This window comes from Neovison vison, chromosome 14 (assembly GCF_020171115.1).
Source record: "Neovison vison isolate M4711 chromosome 14, ASM_NN_V1, whole genome shotgun sequence".
NCBI classification, from domain to species: domain Eukaryota; kingdom Metazoa; phylum Chordata; class Mammalia; order Carnivora; family Mustelidae; genus Neogale; species Neogale vison.
In genome coordinates, this window is record NC_058104.1 from 38,538,639 (window position 1) to 38,555,245 (window position 16,607).

At 59.4% G+C, this 16,607-nt stretch overlaps 2 protein-coding genes across 2 annotated transcripts; both read right to left on the minus strand.

Moving 5' to 3' along the window:
- Positions 1 to 879: 879 nt before the first annotated feature.
- On the minus strand, positions 880 to 4,566 carry LAT (linker for activation of T cells). The gene is made up of 12 exons (XM_044232928.1): positions 4,473 to 4,566; positions 4,295 to 4,322; positions 4,153 to 4,187; positions 3,804 to 3,891; positions 3,606 to 3,658; positions 3,482 to 3,511; positions 3,337 to 3,397; positions 3,158 to 3,252; positions 1,657 to 1,719; positions 1,470 to 1,532; positions 1,254 to 1,349; positions 880 to 1,151 (listed from the first exon to the last, which is right to left on the minus strand). Exons 1-11 carry the CDS (start codon positions 4,564 to 4,566, stop codon positions 1,261 to 1,263), a joined length of 699 nt encoding a protein of 232 aa, XP_044088863.1. The 3' UTR covers positions 880 to 1,151; positions 1,254 to 1,260.
- A 916-nt stretch (positions 4,567 to 5,482) lies between these two features.
- On the minus strand, positions 5,483 to 13,356 carry SPNS1 (sphingolipid transporter 1 (putative)). The gene is made up of 13 exons (XM_044232933.1): positions 13,277 to 13,356; positions 12,731 to 13,023; positions 12,567 to 12,632; positions 10,825 to 10,961; positions 9,496 to 9,647; positions 9,309 to 9,375; positions 8,349 to 8,494; positions 7,898 to 8,053; positions 7,434 to 7,623; positions 6,969 to 7,034; positions 6,612 to 6,710; positions 6,114 to 6,285; positions 5,483 to 5,832 (listed from the first exon to the last, which is right to left on the minus strand). Exons 2-13 carry the CDS (start codon positions 12,969 to 12,971, stop codon positions 5,738 to 5,740), a joined length of 1,587 nt encoding a protein of 528 aa, XP_044088868.1. The 5' UTR covers positions 12,972 to 13,023; positions 13,277 to 13,356; the 3' UTR covers positions 5,483 to 5,737.
- Positions 13,357 to 16,607: the final 3,251 nt, after the last annotated feature.

Below are 16,607 nucleotides of genomic sequence, written 5' to 3' on the forward strand. Positions count from 1 at the left end.
ACTGGATCCAGGAATCTGGACGCCAGCAGGAAGCTGGTCCTGTCCACTTCTGGGCCAGTCTGTGCTTCACATCATCTTCCTTCTCAGGCGGCTCTCCAAGTAGGGGCTCTAGGAATGTGTTCTTCCAGTTTACCAACTGCCATGAACAAGAAGAGCTTCGCCTTCCAGATTCTTCCTGCTGGCATCCCAGGCCCAGTCCTCAGCGGCCCAGGTTGGGTTTCATGCCCGGACCACAGCCAGTCACAGTGACAGAGTCAGCCACCAGAAGCTGCTCAGAGTGTGGTTCTCAGAACGGGGCTGTCAGAAGCCCTCGGTAGCTTCTTTGAAATGCAGACTGTCAGGCCCGGACCTACTCACTCGGAATGTGCATTCTGGCCAGACCTCCAAGGGAATCATCTGCACACCAAGGTCCGAAAAGGCTGCTCGGCACGTTACCTTTCAGCTGCCCCGCAGTCTAGTCTACCCATTGCTTTAAAGGTGGATGAACAGGGGGCCGAGGGGATGCGGTCTTGCTCTAGGCGTCCGCTTCGCACCCAGGGCTCCCCAGGCCCTGCCCTCCCACCATCCCAGCCATCATCGGCCACATCCATGGACAGTCTCATGGGGGGCCGTGCTGAAGCCCAGAAGTGGCCGCCTGGCTTGGACTTTCCTCGCGCCCACGTGCCACAGCCGTGTCTCTGCCGACATTCGGTGGCTCCCAGGACTGGGTCGGGAGCGTCCAGAGCGTGGCGGCCCCAGGGTGGGGGGGATGGAGACCCCCCCAGACACACACATGGGCTTGTGTGCACACACACACACACACACACACATACACACACTCTCCCACATGGCCCCCTCACGCGGACTCCCACCCACTGGGCCCCCCAAACTCAAGAGTGCTACAGACCACGTCAGCCTTTATTCTCCTGCAGAATAGGGCCGGGGCCGGGGTAGTTCATTCTCAGGCTACGTCAGAAGGTGCAGTGCTGGGGGCACACAGGCTGTACCCCAAAGTGATAATAAGTTAGGGGGAGACTCTCAGACTGATCTCAGGCTGGCATCAGGGTGGGGTGCCATGTAAGGTCCCCATCCAGAGCCCTGCCGGCTGCCCAGCTCAGTGGGGGTGGGGGGGCTCTCGGTGAGGCTGGTTCCAGGTCGGGCTTGGCCTCACGCTGAAACAACAAGGCAGGAGGGGGGAAGGTTTGTGAAGTCGGGAGGTCAGTGGGGGTCAGATAGGGCTGGGGGGTGCAGGGCGGGGTGGGGGGGCCTCTCACCAGACCCTCAGTTAAGGCCCTGCAGATTCTCATAATCTGGAGCTCCCTCTTCCTCTTCTTCGTCCTCATCCTCCACCTTCTGGGAGCTCAGGACGGCTAGGAGGGGTCAGAGGGAGGTCTTGAGCTCGCAGACCTCCCTGTCCCCCCTTCCCCAGGCGGGCTCCCTGAGCTTCGGCCGCCCCCTCCATTCCCACCCCTCCCCAGCCCCACACACACCAGGTTCGGTCCTAGCCATGGGCGGCAGCTCCTGGGACACGTTCACATACTCCCGGCTCCCATCTGCAGGGGGCAGAGCAGAAGGGGGGGATGGCCACGTGGAGGGCGAGTGAGCAGGACACTCAGAAAGACGGCCACAGCGGAGTGAAGGACAGAAAGGGGACCCCCCTGGGCACTGGCCACTCACCCAGAGACGCGTCCGCACTCTCCTCGCTCTCAGGAACGTTCACATAATCCTCCCCGGACTCCACTGCAGGAGAAGCAGGGCCCCCCGGGCACCGTCACCCAGAGCCCTGCGCACAGACCCCCCCATGGCGTCCCAGCTGGCCAGCCCCAGAGCCCTACCCGCTGATTCCAGAGGCTGCCCCACTGCCAGCCCTGGGCTGGGGACGCCCACAAAGGCCTTGGTGACAGCGAGAAGTAGGGCAACCTGGCCAGAGATGATGAGAGGGAGCGGAACCATGGGAGCAGCCAGACGACGGACCCTGGCATGTCCCCCAAGCTGGGGACAGGGACAGACAGCCTACACTCTGGGTGGCACCGTGTGCACACAACACTCAGGGCCATGCTGAGTCCGAGGTGTTGTTCCCCGTGGGTCTCATCAGCCAGACCTGCCCTGACGCCCGACTCTCATCTCGGAGCCTTCCGGCACCTGTCACCGTCAGCGCTATCTTGTCCTTCTATGCGGACTCGTTTCTCCATGAGGCCGTGGACTAGGCGGGCCTTGGAGCCAGAGGTTCAAACTCAGCTCTGGCACTAACAGTCGTGTGGCCTCACACGAGGCACCTAACCTCTCTGGGTCTTGGGGTTCTCATCGGTAAAAGAGGCTGAGCGACGGCACCCGCCTCCCAGGGCTGTCGTGAGAACTAAAGCAGAGAATATGGAAATGGGGCCTGGCCTCCAACAAGTGTGTCTGGTAAATAAAGAACCCCTCCTGTCGCACAGCTGGGACAACCGAGGAACAGGAGGGGAAGCGCTGGGCTCTACAGCGCCCGGGAATCATGGGGTTTAATAAGCTAACGCATGAAACACTCTTAGGAGGGCAGGCAGTAGGCCCCGAGTGAGCGCTCACCCTGACATGAGAGGTTCCCCGTAAGTATGGGGCGGGGGGCGGGTGATGACGAACCTCTGAATGACAAGAAGGGCTAACACAGATGCGAGCTGGCCAGAGAAGGAGGCCAGTGACAGAAAACCGGACACGGAAGGCAGCCCCTGGCAGGCAGCATGAGGCCAACACGAAGGGAGAAAAGCAGCTCAAAGGAAACTGAGATGATGCCGGAAACAGAAGAAAACTTCCCAGCCACCCCCCACCCCCCACAGACCAGCTCTAATCAATCTCCTTAGAGAGTTACGAGACGTTACACACGGCGTCCGTGAAACCAGACGGGAGACTACGGGGAAGGCGTGCCAGAGACCGAGACAGAGCTTCCCGGCGGAGAGACAAGAGCAGAGTCTAAGCGGCGCGAAGTCTAAGAGACCGCGTAGGCGACAGAAGGGGAAGACACGAAACAGGAAAGATGACAGGAAAAGGAAGGAAATCGCAGGAGCAGCGCAGAAGCCCACCCGGAGGGACAGGGATTGTAGAAAGAGAGAAGAGAGACCCCGGAGGGGCCGCGCGCGTCGCAGAAATCCCGGGAGAGGGAAGCGCCGCGGGGCCGCAGCCCAGAGAGTCGGGAGGGCCAACTCACTGGAGAAGGCGCTGTCTCGGAGGCCGGGGTTGCTGGTCACGGGAGCCAGTGGGACAGTGGTGCTGGTGGCCGGCATGCTGTCGGGAAGCACCTCCCTGCGGGGAAGTCGGGGCCGGGGGAGGCGGATGAGCGAGGACCCCCAGGGCCACGGCCCCCAACCCCCACCCCCGGCCACTCACAAGTAGCCCTCGTTGGGAGAGTCCTCCTCCTCATCCTCGTCCTCGTCCTCACAGACCGGGGCTGGGGTAGTGACACAGCGATCAGCAGGGCCCAGGCCGGGCGCCAGCCTCCCTGCGAGCAGGGCACCCGGGGCCCCAGACGTACCCTCGTTCTCATAACTTGCCACACTGTTGGCTTTGGAGAGAGAGCGAGAGGGAAGCTGAGTTGGCTCAGACAGGCTCTGTCCTCCGCCCAGCCCCAGCCCTCTGGGCTCGAGCCTCACACTTACCACCATCTGAGTCCTGCCGGGAAGAAGGCATGCGGGGAGGCTGTGGGGACCTCCTGGGAGCCAGAGGTCAGAGGTCATGCTAGGATGGAGCTCCGGGAGGCAAGAGGGGTTGTAACCGGGAAAGAGACCCCCCCCCCACCCCAGTCTACTCAGGTGAGGGGAGCAGAGGGAGGATTCAGAAGGGAAGATGCTGCTTACGGGATAGGGAGCAGGTCCGGCTGGCTCAGAGGTGGATAGGAGGTCACAGGCCCGTAGGAGGCAGCTGATGGCCAGGGCACGACTGTGGCTGAGGACACATGAGACCAAGCTCAAGGAATGAGTCCGGAATGTTGCCCCTGTCCTCATGGAGTCCTTGATGGACACACTCACCCTGGGACCCCTCCCATGCCCTGGACAGGCCTGATGACACCCCTGTCCTTCCCCGTCCCCAGCTCCAGTCAAGGCCATGTGGGCAGCCACTAGGACCTGAATAAAGGCACACGCTCTCTCACATGCCAGGGGACCCTGTCCCCTACGCCCAAGGGAAGGGGACCCCTCAGGTACTCACGAGGTCGTTTGAGCACGATGCTACTTGGGGTCAAGCTGGCAGGAGAGACAGGGCTTGGTCAGGGGCAGGAGAGGCCCCCACTCCCATCCCCAAGGCCACACAGGGCAGGGAGGGGGCCATAAGGGGCCCACGGGCAACTCACCTGTCAGAGGCCGCTGTGTCATAAGAGCCTGGGGAAGAGAAGTCAGTGAGACAGGAAGAGGGGGGACGGGGGGAGAGGGGGGTAAAGCAGGGCAGAAGAAGGGAGGGTTAGGGTGGCGTGAGGGGCCAAGGAGGGCCGGGGATCCCTGCAGGGGCATCACTGGGTGGCCCCCACTCACCAGGCAGCTCCCGGCAGCGCACGCACAGGGCCACGACCAGGAGAGGCAGCAAGACGAGGCCCAGCACGTAGGGGATGAGGACCACGGCCTCCATCTGCAGCGGACGGCGCCCACTAGGCCCGGCTGCCCGCCGCACACCCTCGAGGGCTGAGCTGCCACAGGGTGAGGGCTGGGCCAGCAGGGGTGCGGGAGCTGAGTGGGCACCAGCCTGGAAGCCTGAGCGCCGGCAGCTATGCCTTCCTTGGGCCTGTCGCTGGGCCCCCTCCCCTTGTTAGGCGGCGTGGGGGACGTCCGCACTGGCTGGAGGAAGCCCCGTGATCCCCAGGCCCTCCGGCCAGGCTCTGGGCCGGAGTGTGGGGTGCCGGTCCCCCCTGCGCAGCCACTGCACCCCAGCCCTACCTGCCACTCGGCTAGGCGCCTGCTTCTCTCAGCGCCTGCCCGCCTGCGGCAGGAAGCTGTGGTGAGCCCCAAGTGAGGGCAGGAAATCATCAGGCTCAGCCTGGCTGCACCGCCCCCTTCCCACCCCCACCCAGCCAGTGGGGAGGGGGAGGAAGAGGCCTGAAGAGCCACCCCTCCAGCCCGGGGCCCTCAAGAGGGGTCTGCTGGCCTCTGGGACAAGGAGCAGCAACTCCTACCAGAAGGAAGGCAAGACACTTACAGGCCAGCCAAGAGCCACAGCCTCCGTAGCTATGGCTGGAGGGGGCAGCCGGGACGGAGGCCTTGCCTCTGGAAGTTCCGAGGGGCACGGGGCAGAGCCCACCCCACCTTGCCCTGGTTGGCCTGCCAAGAGGGGCGGGCTCTCGGGGAACCACGGGCGTGACTCACGGTCACACAGAGCTAGCTCACTCCATACCCTTGTTCGCCCAGCCCAGGAGGGCAGGGATTAGCCCGAGGTCCCACTGGAGCAACCCCATGGCCGCCGGAGTCTTGGAGCTAGGGAGGGGGCATGCCCTGCCATCTAGCTGTCAGAGGTCAGTAACATCCGGAGAGACTCAAGCAGGCACTCGGGGTCTGGATACAAATTTTATTCAGTTACAAATAGCACCAAGCCCCTGGGGCCGCTCCTAGGGAGGGGAACCCCCACCCCACCCCCCCGGACCCGCCACCCCTTGCCCTTGGCTGTTGCCGATGTAGTGTGTGGGAGCTGGAACGTGGCCCAAGGCCACTCTTAGAAGCTGGGCCGGACCGAAGGTTTGGGCCCGGGCTCCTTCTGGGCTGGGCCTGGGTCAGCTGCGGTAGGTATGCAGGCGGCAAGCCACGGCCCCTCAGATGAGCACACTGGACACGGGGACCCGGGTGGAGCGGCCTCGCTGGGGCACCACGATGCGGTCGTCTGCGGGCCCTGCCTCACGCAGCAGACCTGCCGGGGGCGGGTGGTGGTCAGAGCCAGGGCTGGATTGACAGAAAGACGCAAAGCCAGGGAGGGGGACCAAGAGGCAGTGGAAAGTAGACGGGGCAGCAGAGCCGTGGGCACCGTGGGGCGTCAGCTTGGTGGACGGGGAGACCCAAAGCCGAACAGGGGGAAGGGTCATGGGCTGAGAGAAGCCGGGGACACGGGCTGGGACAGACAGATGGACGAGCAGGTAGCGTCGTGAAGCTGGGCGAGGAGCCATGGGTGGACAAAGGGAAGCCCCCACTGACCCTGCACGTGCAGCTGGGCCCGCCGGCGGTCCCCCTCGATGAAGATGGCCGTGCCCAGGAAGGCCGCCCCGCCCAGGGCCCCAACGAAGGCGCAGAGCATAAGCGAGAACTGCAGGGCCCGGAACTCGGACAAGAAGGAAGGCGGCCAGCGCCGGCGGAGGCGGTCGGAGATCTGCAGGGAGATGAGGAAAGCCAGGAGTGTTGGTCCTGGAGAGGGAGCCCCGAACTCCAGAAGAACAAAGTCGTCGGGGCCAGCAGAGAGGGGTGGTCTGGAAGACCATGGAAAGCCCCATGGCCTCACTGTGGAACGGGAACGTGCAAAGACGAAATGCCACCCGCCTGGCGGACGGTCCAAGATGGGGGGGGCCTGGCACCAAGCACAGACACTTCACTGGGCTCAGCCGTTGGAAGTCAGCCCCAGGTTAGGCCGACAGCCAGTGCCAGAAACATGGCATCTCCCAAACCGCACCCCAGGCGCAGCCGAGAGGCAGTGCTCACCAGGCCAATGAGGTAGGGGCTCCCGGCATCTCCCAGCAGGTGGGACAGCACAATCTGGAAGGCTTCAGCAGTGGACCGTCGTGTGGGAATCACCACGTACTGGGGGAGGAGGGGCAGAGGGCAAGGACACGGCCAAGGCTCAGCCCAGGCTGAGCCCAGAAAGAACCCCAGCTCAGGGGTGTGAGTGGGCTATAGGCTCAGACTACAGGCCCGTGTGGGGCTGACTCTGGAGTCGGTCTGGGTTTGAGTTTTGAAAAAGGGGTAAAAGCTATAATGAAGGCAGGTGAGGCCTCCTGCCCCCCCGCTCCGTGCTCCCAGCCGCCTCTGGGCTAACCCTGAAGTGACCCACCTACTCACCAACAGAATGTCAGCTACAATGGCCCAGTTCATGGACAGCAGAGTCTCTCCAATAAAGATGAAAATCTGTAGGTTGAAGGGGGAGATGGGGGAGGGGGGAGATGAGGGAAGGGGGGAGGGGGAGGGGAGTTGTCTCATCTCTAGAAGCGCCAACACGCGGAGGGTGTACTGGGTACAGACCCACCGGTGGACTCATTTAATTTAATCCTCAGAACAGCCCTGTGAGACAAAGCTATTATTCCTGTTTGACAGAAGATGAAACTGAGCACAGAGAGGTGAACTCGCTTGCCAAACGTCACACAGCTGGGAAGAGCCAGAGCTGAGATTCGAAACCAGGCCTTCTGGTTCAAGCTGTCTTCAAACCACTATACTGGTTGACCCCCGTCCCGCCCCCTGTGCACCCCGGTCCCGCCCCAGTGCACCCCAGGCCCAGAACACCCTCTTTGATGGCTGCTGGCTACTCACATAGGTGGCCACGATGCTACCACGGGCACAGGCAAGGGACAGGAAGAGGAAGGGCGCAGAGCCCAAGAGGCCAGCGGCGCAGACCAGTGGGTCAGCCCGGGGGTTGGAACGGCGGAGGCGGCGGCTGGTCTCCACGCCCAGGCCCACACCCAGGACCCCGGTCAGGCAGGTGATGAGCCCAAAGATGAGGCTGGGGGCAGGGGGAGGGGCATGGGGGCCGGTCCTCCTTGCCTCGCCCCCGCGGCCTGGAGAAGAAGATGGTCCCTCCCGGCCGCCCACACGCCTCAGGTCCGTCCCGGACCCCATGGGTCGCAGAGCTACGAGAGGATGGTGTCAGCCCGTCGCCTCCCTCCCAGCCCAGGAAACTGCACTGGGAGAGGAAGTAGCCCGAGTCTGAAGCCGAGACTCTCTCCACTCCATCCCTTGCTACCTGCAGGCCACCTAGCGTCGCCCCCATCTGGTACCTGTCAGAGGAAGAGCAGGAGTCTCCAGGAAGGCAGGGCGGGGTCTCCCCCAAGACCACACGGGAACGCAGCAAGAACGCAGGAGCCCAAAGAGCCAGGGAGCCCGTGACAAAGGCCACGGCAGTGAAGCCAAGGGAAGAGAGGATGAAACTAGGACTGCAGACATTTGGGAGGAAGGAAGTCAGGCTCCCCGAGGGCTCAGGGCTCTCTCCCTCCCTGGCTTATTTTAGTAAGGTCAGGACGCTGGGTAGGGAAGCCCGCTTGGCCGCCAGATCTGGGCCTGTAATTCAAACAGCTGCCACCAGGGGGCAGTGGTGACCGAATGCCTGGCCCTGAGGGCCCCCCTGCCAGGCAGAAAACAGAGACCACACTCAAGTAAATCTCAAACTGGACAGCAGCCCTCCTGCCCCGGGGGAACTCAGATCTTGGGCTAGAATGGGACTAAACTCACTTTCTTGCCAGAGCCCTCAGATCTGCCCACCAGGAGGTGGGGTTGAGGGGCGGGGAGTCCGAGTGGCGTTCCACAGCTCCCCTTGGTGGCTCCCGTACTACCAGGAACAGCAGCAGAACGGCCACCACCCCTAGACCTGGAGTCACCTGGGGAAAGAGTAGACTTCAGGACAGGCACAGACAGGGACACGCTGAACCCCTGGGGCCAGGAGGAAGTGAGGGTGGACAAAGACAATTCGGGCCCCAAGGCTTCAAACCCCCAGCAGCCGTCTGCTCACGGGCAGGCTCTAGCCTGCATTCCGAGGGAGAGGCAAATGCCACCGAGGGCCCCTGTTTCCGCAAGCCTAACTGCTCCCTCTTTGGTAACAGCACCCTAATTTCCTTTTGGGAAACTACTCCCCCCACTTCTCTTAATCCATGTGGTTCAAACAGGGTGGGGCTCGTGACCCAGACTGGGCCGACAAGAGTCACGTTAACCTTCCTGGCCTCCGTGATTGATTCAGCGGCAGGCACGTGACCCACGTTCATCTAATCAGACACCATCCAGGACTATTGCTCAAGGATCCAGGGTGCCGAAGTTTCTAAACGGGAAGATAAACGCGTGGAGCTTTCACTGGCTTGAGAATGACACTGACACAGAGGAGAGTAAAGCGGAGAGAAAGGGTGTCTGAATTCCTGGGACGAAGGGGGAGTCCTGGATCCAGCGTCACCAGAAGCTCACCCTGGGACTCTCCATTACAAACGCCACCGGCTTTTGTCTTCCGGGGCGCCTGTTGCCGGCAACCAAGAGTTCTGTTTAGCAGGTGGCTTCGCGGTGAGGGCAGCCAGGCTCCCTGTACAGGCTTGGCAGAGAAGTCACTGCCTTAAACGTGAGGGGGTGGGGAGGCTGGTGTCTGAAGGCAGGAAAGGGAGACTCCACGGGAGCACTGCTGACCCTCCTCCAGGCTGTGCCCACACTCACCCGCAGAGCCCAGTGCCAGTCCCCGGCCACATCCTTCACTTTGGAGCCTGCAATGTAACCCAGACCACTGGGGAAAGGGGACGGGAGACAAGAGCGGACGGCCGGTCAGTCCGGCCCCACACCAGTTCCTCCGGCCTCCCGCGCCCATCCCCCCACCAGACCCCCACCAGCCCTGAGCCCCGCTCACCTGCCCACTGGGATGGCGAAATAGAACACGCTGAGCATGCGGCTCCGCTGGTCTGCCACGAAGAGGTCGGCGATGAGGGTAGGCGCGATGGTGGAGTAACTGGCTTCCCCAACCCCCACCAGGCCCCGGGTCAGGAGGAGCAGCCAGAATCGCTGGGAAACGAAACATGGGGAAGTGGCACCCCACCCTGCAGCCGGCCTCCCAGCCTCCCTCCCCAGCCAGCTCTGGAGAGGCGAGGCACGGATGGCGGGAGAGGCCTGAACTTGACAGACCTGAGCTTGAATCCTGGCTCCACTACTTCCTAGCTGTGACTTTGGGAAAGCAACTTAACCTCTCTGAGCCTCAGACTCCTCATCTGCAAAAGGGGGAAAATAATAGCTTGCTCACATAACTATCACCAGGATTGGACAATATAAGTTTTATTTAGTACGTTGCGCCCGGCGGAGGCATGATAAATCTTGACTTCTACCACCCAAGACACCCCCATGGTGAGTAAGGGTCTCGGGCAGAGATGTATTTGTCCACCAAAGACACCTGAGGTTAAGGACAGGGTACGATCTGGTCAAGGAGAGTACATAGTGCCCGGTACATAGTGTCCTTAACCTGGGGCTAAGGACAGGCTTCCAGGGCAAAGAGTGAGAACAAACAGAGGGGCTTCCAAAGGAGCAAAGAAGCAACAGCCAGGGAGGCAGGAGGAAAACCGGGAAGACTGGCATCACTGAAGTCAGAAGAGAGTTTCCAGAAGGAAGTGGGTCACTGGAGCCAGAGGCTCCCCGGGGATCTAGCAAGAACAGGATTAGGAAGTAGGAGCCACATTTAGCAACCACATTTAGCAAAAGGTCACTGTTGACTTTGGCAATGGAGCGGTGGGGGCACGCTGGCAGGCAGGGTTCCACGGTGAGTGGGAGGAGAGGAAGTGCCAGCAAAGTGAGAGCCTCTCCCTGACTGCTCCTTCACCCAGACTGCAGCTGGGTCAAGGGGGCCTTGTGGGAAGTCCGAGGAGGAAGGAGAAGAGGGAGACCAGAGGGTCCAGGTGAGTTCTTTCCCGTGCTGCAGAACTGGAGTGCGGAGGTGTGGTGTGGAAGGGGTCAATAATGGTCAGGGGAAAGAGGGTGATGGACAGAAGAATGTTCTAGAAGAACAAAGGAGAGGATGGCGTGGGCAGATTAACTCAGGCAAGCAGGGGATATACTATGGCATGGACCCAGGGAAGAGCAGAAGTTTCCCAGGCCCAGTCTGCAATGATTCCCAAGAGCAGCAGCCAAGACGGATGGGTAGTGGGGCGGTGGGTGGGGGGGACCAGAAGCAGGAGCCAGCATGGGGCCTCACCTCTCTGGGGATGAAGGACGACCCCAGTGTCACCAGGGACCAGAAGGCAATGCCCCCGCACATCAGATACTTCCGATTGTACCTGTCACCCAGGTAGCCAAACACAGGTGCCAACACCATGTAACTGGAGATGAACACTGAGGGGAAGCAGAGAGTCACCGCCCGGCCCCAGGACCCCTCGCCCACCCTGACCCCAGCTCAGGGAGGCCAAGGGGGCCAGGATTAACTCCCAACCCTGAAACAACCAGAGCTCCGGCCAGAGAAGTCCAGCCCCATCTTCAGCATCTTTCAAACCTTCCATTGTGGAATCAATGGCCCGTCACTTCCACCCATCCAGCCAAGAGCAAAATCCAGACTCTGTACCCTGGCTCGCCCACCAGGCACTATCTTATCTAGCCCCTCCCTACCTCTCCCACCTTGTGCTCCTCCACTCCCCCTTCTCTGCATCCCAAAGGCCCCACTGCCAAGCCCAATATCATCCTAGGACTTCTGATGCCCACTGTCGTCCCCAGTGGGGACATTTCTCCTCGCACCTGAGCATCACAGAACCTTCAGCTCGGATACCGTCCCAGCCCCCAAGTGTTCAATCTCTCTTTTTCACAATTACCCGGTTCTCTTTTACAAAATACTCCTACTGAAAATCATCTCATTCTTAGTTTAGGTTAAGGACTGGTACCATCATTCCCAGTACAATGCCAGCTCCATGAAGACAGGGGCCTTGCCGGTACTGGCCGTGGCTGTATTTCCCCCACATACAAACAGGTGCTTGGTAAACGTGTGTTGAATGAGAAAAGTGAATGGTGCTGACAAAGACTTGTTTCTCCTCTAACTCAACACCTTCTGAAAGCTTTGCAGACCTTGACCTGTAGATTATTTTCATTCCTCTAGACTTTGCCTTGAATACCTCTTGGTGCTTTTTCTGGCCTGGGGCAGAGCAAAGAACCCTTCAAGATCTTTCAAATTCCTCTCCTCTTGCTTGTTGTGTGACTCCAGGCAAGCCTGAACCCTTCTGTAAGCCTCAGTTCCTCTATAAACATGTAGATAGTACTATCTACATTTTCTGTAAAATAATAATGACACCGACTCTTTGGCTGATGGGAGGATTAAACGGGCGTAAAAGGTCCTGGCCAAGATATGTGCATGTTATCTATCACTTCTTCTTCCAAGGCAAGTGCTCAGAAAGGTCCAAGAAACGAATGAAGGAAAAAAGGAAGGAAAAGAGGATTTGGCCTCAGTTTTGCCTCTTCCGTAAATCCCAAGGCAAGGTTCTGAACAAATAAAACTCAACTCTCCCCACTCCAGACACCCCCTTCTTCCATTACTTATTGGGGGCCTACCAGGCTCTGGACACCGTACCACACATTTTATAAGCATTAACGTGCATATAATCCTCACATCAGCCCTAGGAGGTGCTCTGGGTTAGGACTAGTTCCACCTCCCCCACAAGAAAAGTGAGGCTTAAAGAGATTGAGGGCCTTGCCTGACATCACACTGGGTAAGTGGAAAGCTGAGATTTAAACCCAGGTCTGTCTTGACCATTACACTCAACTGACTGCCATTTAAAATGTGGTATCCTAACTAAACTGAGGACAGCCCAAAGCAGAATAAGGGCCATCTTCCCCCCTCCACTAAGTCTGACCGCTCTACCTCTACTAATGAGGTTACAGGCATGCTGGCTCACAACCCCATATGGGGGAGAAAAGGAAGAAAAGCTCCTGTGCCCGAAAGGGACCTCCACTCACCGGTCTGGATGAGGCCAGAGCTGCTGTCTCCGATGTTGAAGAATTGCTCAATGTCTGGAAGGACGCCTGGGAAGAAAACTCGGGATGGGCTCGGCGAGGCAGCCGTACCTCCAGAACCTCCCCACTCCCTTCCCCTAGTCTGACGTCCCCCCAGAAGTCAGTACCAGCCACGGTGAAGCGGTCCATGTAGTTGAGAAGGTTGATGTAGCACAGCACCGCCACTATGAGAGCCGAACGACCCGGAGACAAGCCGGTGATGCGCTGCAGCCCCTCCCGGTCCGGGACCTCGGGATCCTCGGACTTGGAGTTCCCCAGGGACCCCGGTAACCCCGGGGTGCCGGGCGCCGGCCCGTCGTCCGTGTCATCCGCCTGGCTGAGGAAGGGCGCGGTGTCGGACCCGGACATGGTCCCCGGGGGCCTCGCCCGCCCGCGCTCCGGTTCCTACCGACGATCCCACCTGCGAGGGGAGGAGGCTGGAGAGAGGGGGATGGAGGGGAGCCCGGCGAGGGAGGTGCGCCCAGACACCCGCAGGCGCTTGCCCGGAAGCACGGAGCACGACTGGGATGGAACCCGGGCCCTGCCCGTCATGCCTCCCCGCCCCGGCAGACACAGCGCGCGGCGAGTGACGCCGGGGACAGAGCGGGGTGGGAGGGCTGACCCCCAACCCTTGCCCAGCAGGACGCCCCCCCTCGCACCCGGCAGGAACCCACTGCAGTCACTGTCGCTCAGCCCCGGCGCTGCACCACGGCCGCCGCCATGTTGCCCTGGAGCCGATCATGTGACGCTGCAGCCGCGGAGGCGTCTGGAGCAAGCCCTGGACACGTGACCGCCACCTGCCTACGGAGGCGCCGCGGCCGCCGGCTCCCCCGTCACGTGACTCCCGGGCGGTCGCCTGGGCAACCCGGGCGGGTCCCAGCCGCGCCTGCTGCGCCGGCGTCCCCGCGGGGAGTCGCGCGGAACCGGTGAGGTCGCCCAGCCCCGGAGTCTCCGCGGGCTTATCTGCAGCTCCCGCGGGGCACGCTTCTTATCAAAGAGGTCAAACGAGATAACGGCAGCGGAAAAGGTTCTGGAAGTAGTTTATCTCCAGAAACTCCGGCGATAGGTTCTCGCTCTCGGCAGTGACCCTTCCTCCGTGTCGGGTTTGGGCTTCAGACACGCTCAGGATGCGTTGAATGGAGGAAAGCTGCACAGCGGCCTCGGGACCGGCCCCGTCCCGGTGTTGCCGATTCCCCAGGCTGACTGCGGGTCAACTGAGCTTCCCCGTGGACACTGAAGGGAGGGTCCCGGACCCTCCGGTGTGCCTCACCGCCAACCGAGACCGAAGCCCTGGCGCCCCCTGGTGGTCTCATCTGGGATTCTTCTAGCTGCGGGTCTAGACTCCGAGACCCCAGACCAGAGCCCTGGCACCAAAGAATAGCTTGGAGTGGTTCTTGAGTGCCCCCAGCTCCGGTCTCCAAGCTACAGTAATAACCGTACACTCCAGGTGAAATGAATATACTTCCGGGGCACCTGGGTGGCTCGCTTGTTTAAGCTTCTGCCTTTGGCTCTGGTCATGATCCCAGGGTCCTGGGATGGAGCCCCACCATGGGGCTCCCTGCTCAACGGGGAAGCCTGCTTCTCCCTCTCCCTCTTCTGCTCCCCCTGCCTGTGCTCTCTCCCCCTCCTCAAGTAAATAAGCAAAATCCTTTTTCAAAAAGAGTTTTTAAAAAGACTTTTAAAAAGATTTTATTTTTTTTTTAAAGATTTTATTTATTTATTTGTCAGGGAGAGAGCGAGCACAGGCAGACAGAGAGGCAGGCAGAGGCAGAGGGAGAAGCAGGCTCCCTGCCTAGCGAGGAGCCGGATGTGGGGCTCGATCCTAGGACGCTGGGATCATGACCTGAGCTGAAGGCAGCTGCTTAACCAACTGAGCCACCCAGGCGTCCCTAAAAGATTTTATTTATTTGAGGGGCTCTTGGGTGGCTCAGTGGGTTAAACCTCTGCCTTCGGCTCAGGTCATGACCTCGGAATGCTGGGATCAGCCCCACACGGGGCTCTGCTTAGCAGGGAGCCTGATTCCCCCTCTCACTCTGCCAGCCTCTCTGCCCACTTGTGATCTCTCGCTTTCTGTCAAATAAATAAATAGTCTTTAAAAAGAAAAAAATTTTCACTTAAAAATTTTTATTTGAAAGAGAGCTACCCAGCACGAGCGATGGGGATAGCAGGAGATAGCAGGAGAAGCAGGTTCCCCACCACCAGGGAGTCCCATGTAGGACATGATTCCAAGACCCTGGGATCATGATCTGAGCTGAAGGCAGACGTTTGACTGAGCCACCCAGGTGCCCAAAAGACCTCTCTTCCAAGCAGATTTCTAAACCCTTCTACTGAAATTACTGAGTCGCATGGGGAGAGCATGGGGTCCCCAAGAGGTCTTATCAGAAGCCATTTAAGTCATGAATACCCCCTCATTGGCATCACCCCAGAAGATATTTCATGTCTGATCAACTTGAGCCTGGCCTTCCCCGAGGGTCTAAGGGAAGGAGGCCGAGAGGAACTTCAGATTACAGTCTAGTCCCTGAATTTCCTCATTATGCCAGGTGTCAGGCAAAGCAGATTTAGTCCCTACCCTCAGGAGGCTTATCTGGAGGAGACGGATATCCATACACATGTAAAATTGCACCTGTGAAAAAGAAAACACAAGCTACAGTCTGAGAAAATATTTGCAAAGTCAGGCGCTTGGGTGGCTCAGTCGTTAAGCATCTGCCTTGGGCTCAGGTCTTGCCGGGGCCCTGGAATCAAGCCCAGCATCGGGCTTCCCGCTCATGGAGAAGCCTGCTTCTCCCTCTCCCCCTGCTTGTGTTTCTTCTCTCGCAAATAAAAATAAAATCTTAAAAACAAAAAAAATAAAAAGATTAAAAAGAAATAGGGGCAGCACCTGGGTGGCTCAGTTGTTAAGGGTCTGCCCCTGCCCAAGTCATGATCTTAGGGTCCTAGGATAAGCCCCACCGCAGCCTCCTGGCCAGCAGGGGGTCTTCTTCTCCCTCTGCTCCTCCCCCCGCTCATACACACACACTCTCTCTCTCGCAAATAAATAAATCTTAAAAAAATCAAAATAAGGGGTGGGAGGTTGGGGTACCAGGTGGTGGGTATTATAGAGGGCACGGCTTGCATGGAGCACTGGGTGTGGTGAAAAAATAATGAATACTGTTTTTCTGAAAATAAATAAATTGGAAAAAAATTAAAAAATTAAAAAAAATCAAAATAAACTCAGACTTGCATTTGAGAAGATCCCTTTGGGTGCACTGTACTTGGATGACCTGACCTGTCAGGCACTGGACTAGGCTGCAGGCAGCAGCTTGCTCCAGGGTAGAATGGAGAGAGGGAAGTGAACCCCTTTTAGAACCATCTGGGGCAGCTGAATTGGGTGGGCGATGGAGCAGATATGGGGGTTAAGAGGCATCTGACACCGAGCTGGGGATTCTGGAGAACAAGATCACAGTATTTGTTTCCACGGAGCTTACAGTCTAGCGGGGGAGACAGACACCAATGGGTGGAAGAGTGTGCTAAGCCAGCCCCTGGTCCTGGGCTGAGCTGGGATGCACACAAGAGGACATGACCAGTGCCACGGGGGGGCCTCACAGAAGGAATGACAAGGGTCGGGAGACGGGAAGCTGTGAAGCTATCGGGAAAAACAACTGCACCTTGCTCCTCCAAGTGTGGTCAGTGACCTGATCGCAACACCTGGGAGCTCGTTGGAAATGCAGCGTCTCCGGCCCCATGGCTTAATGCTAACCACATGTGTGCATTTCACAAGCTCCCGGGCTCAAGGGTTCAAGTATGGGAAGCGATGCTCTCATCATAGGTCAGATCACCCGGTCTTCCATCTGGCTCTGCATTGGGTGCCAGTGAGGTCTGGGGCGGGTTCACTGCTCTAAACTTCCTTTTCTCTTCTGAGGAATGGGAATAATACCACCACCTACCTTGCAGGCGCTTGAAGGATGAATGAGATCATGAAAAGTACCGAGGTTGGTATGTGGCACCGAGTAAGTGCCCACTCTAGCT

Coding starts and splice junctions, on each gene's coding strand:
- LAT (XM_044232928.1), bottom strand. CDS start 4,566: ATGGAGGCCGTGGTCCTCATCCCCTACGTGCTGGGCCTCGTCTTGCTG. Junction 4,323..4,472: donor GCGCTGCCGGGAGCTGCCTG/GTGAGTGGGGGC, acceptor TCTCTTCCCCAG/GCTCTTATGACACAGCGGCC. Junction 1,533..1,656: donor GAGTGCGGACGCGTCTCTGG/GTGAGTGGCCAG, acceptor TGCCCCCTGCAG/ATGGGAGCCGGGAGTATGTG.
- SPNS1 (XM_044232933.1), bottom strand. CDS start 12,971: ATGTCCGGGTCCGACACCGCGCCCTTCCTCAGCCAGGCGGATGACACG. Junction 9,648..10,824: donor CGTCCTTCATCCCCAGAGAG/GTGAGGCCCCAT, acceptor TTCGTTTCCCAG/CGATTCTGGCTGCTCCTCCT. Junction 9,376..9,495: donor TTCGCCATCCCAGTGGGCAG/GTGAGCGGGGCT, acceptor CCCTTTCCCCAG/TGGTCTGGGTTACATTGCAG.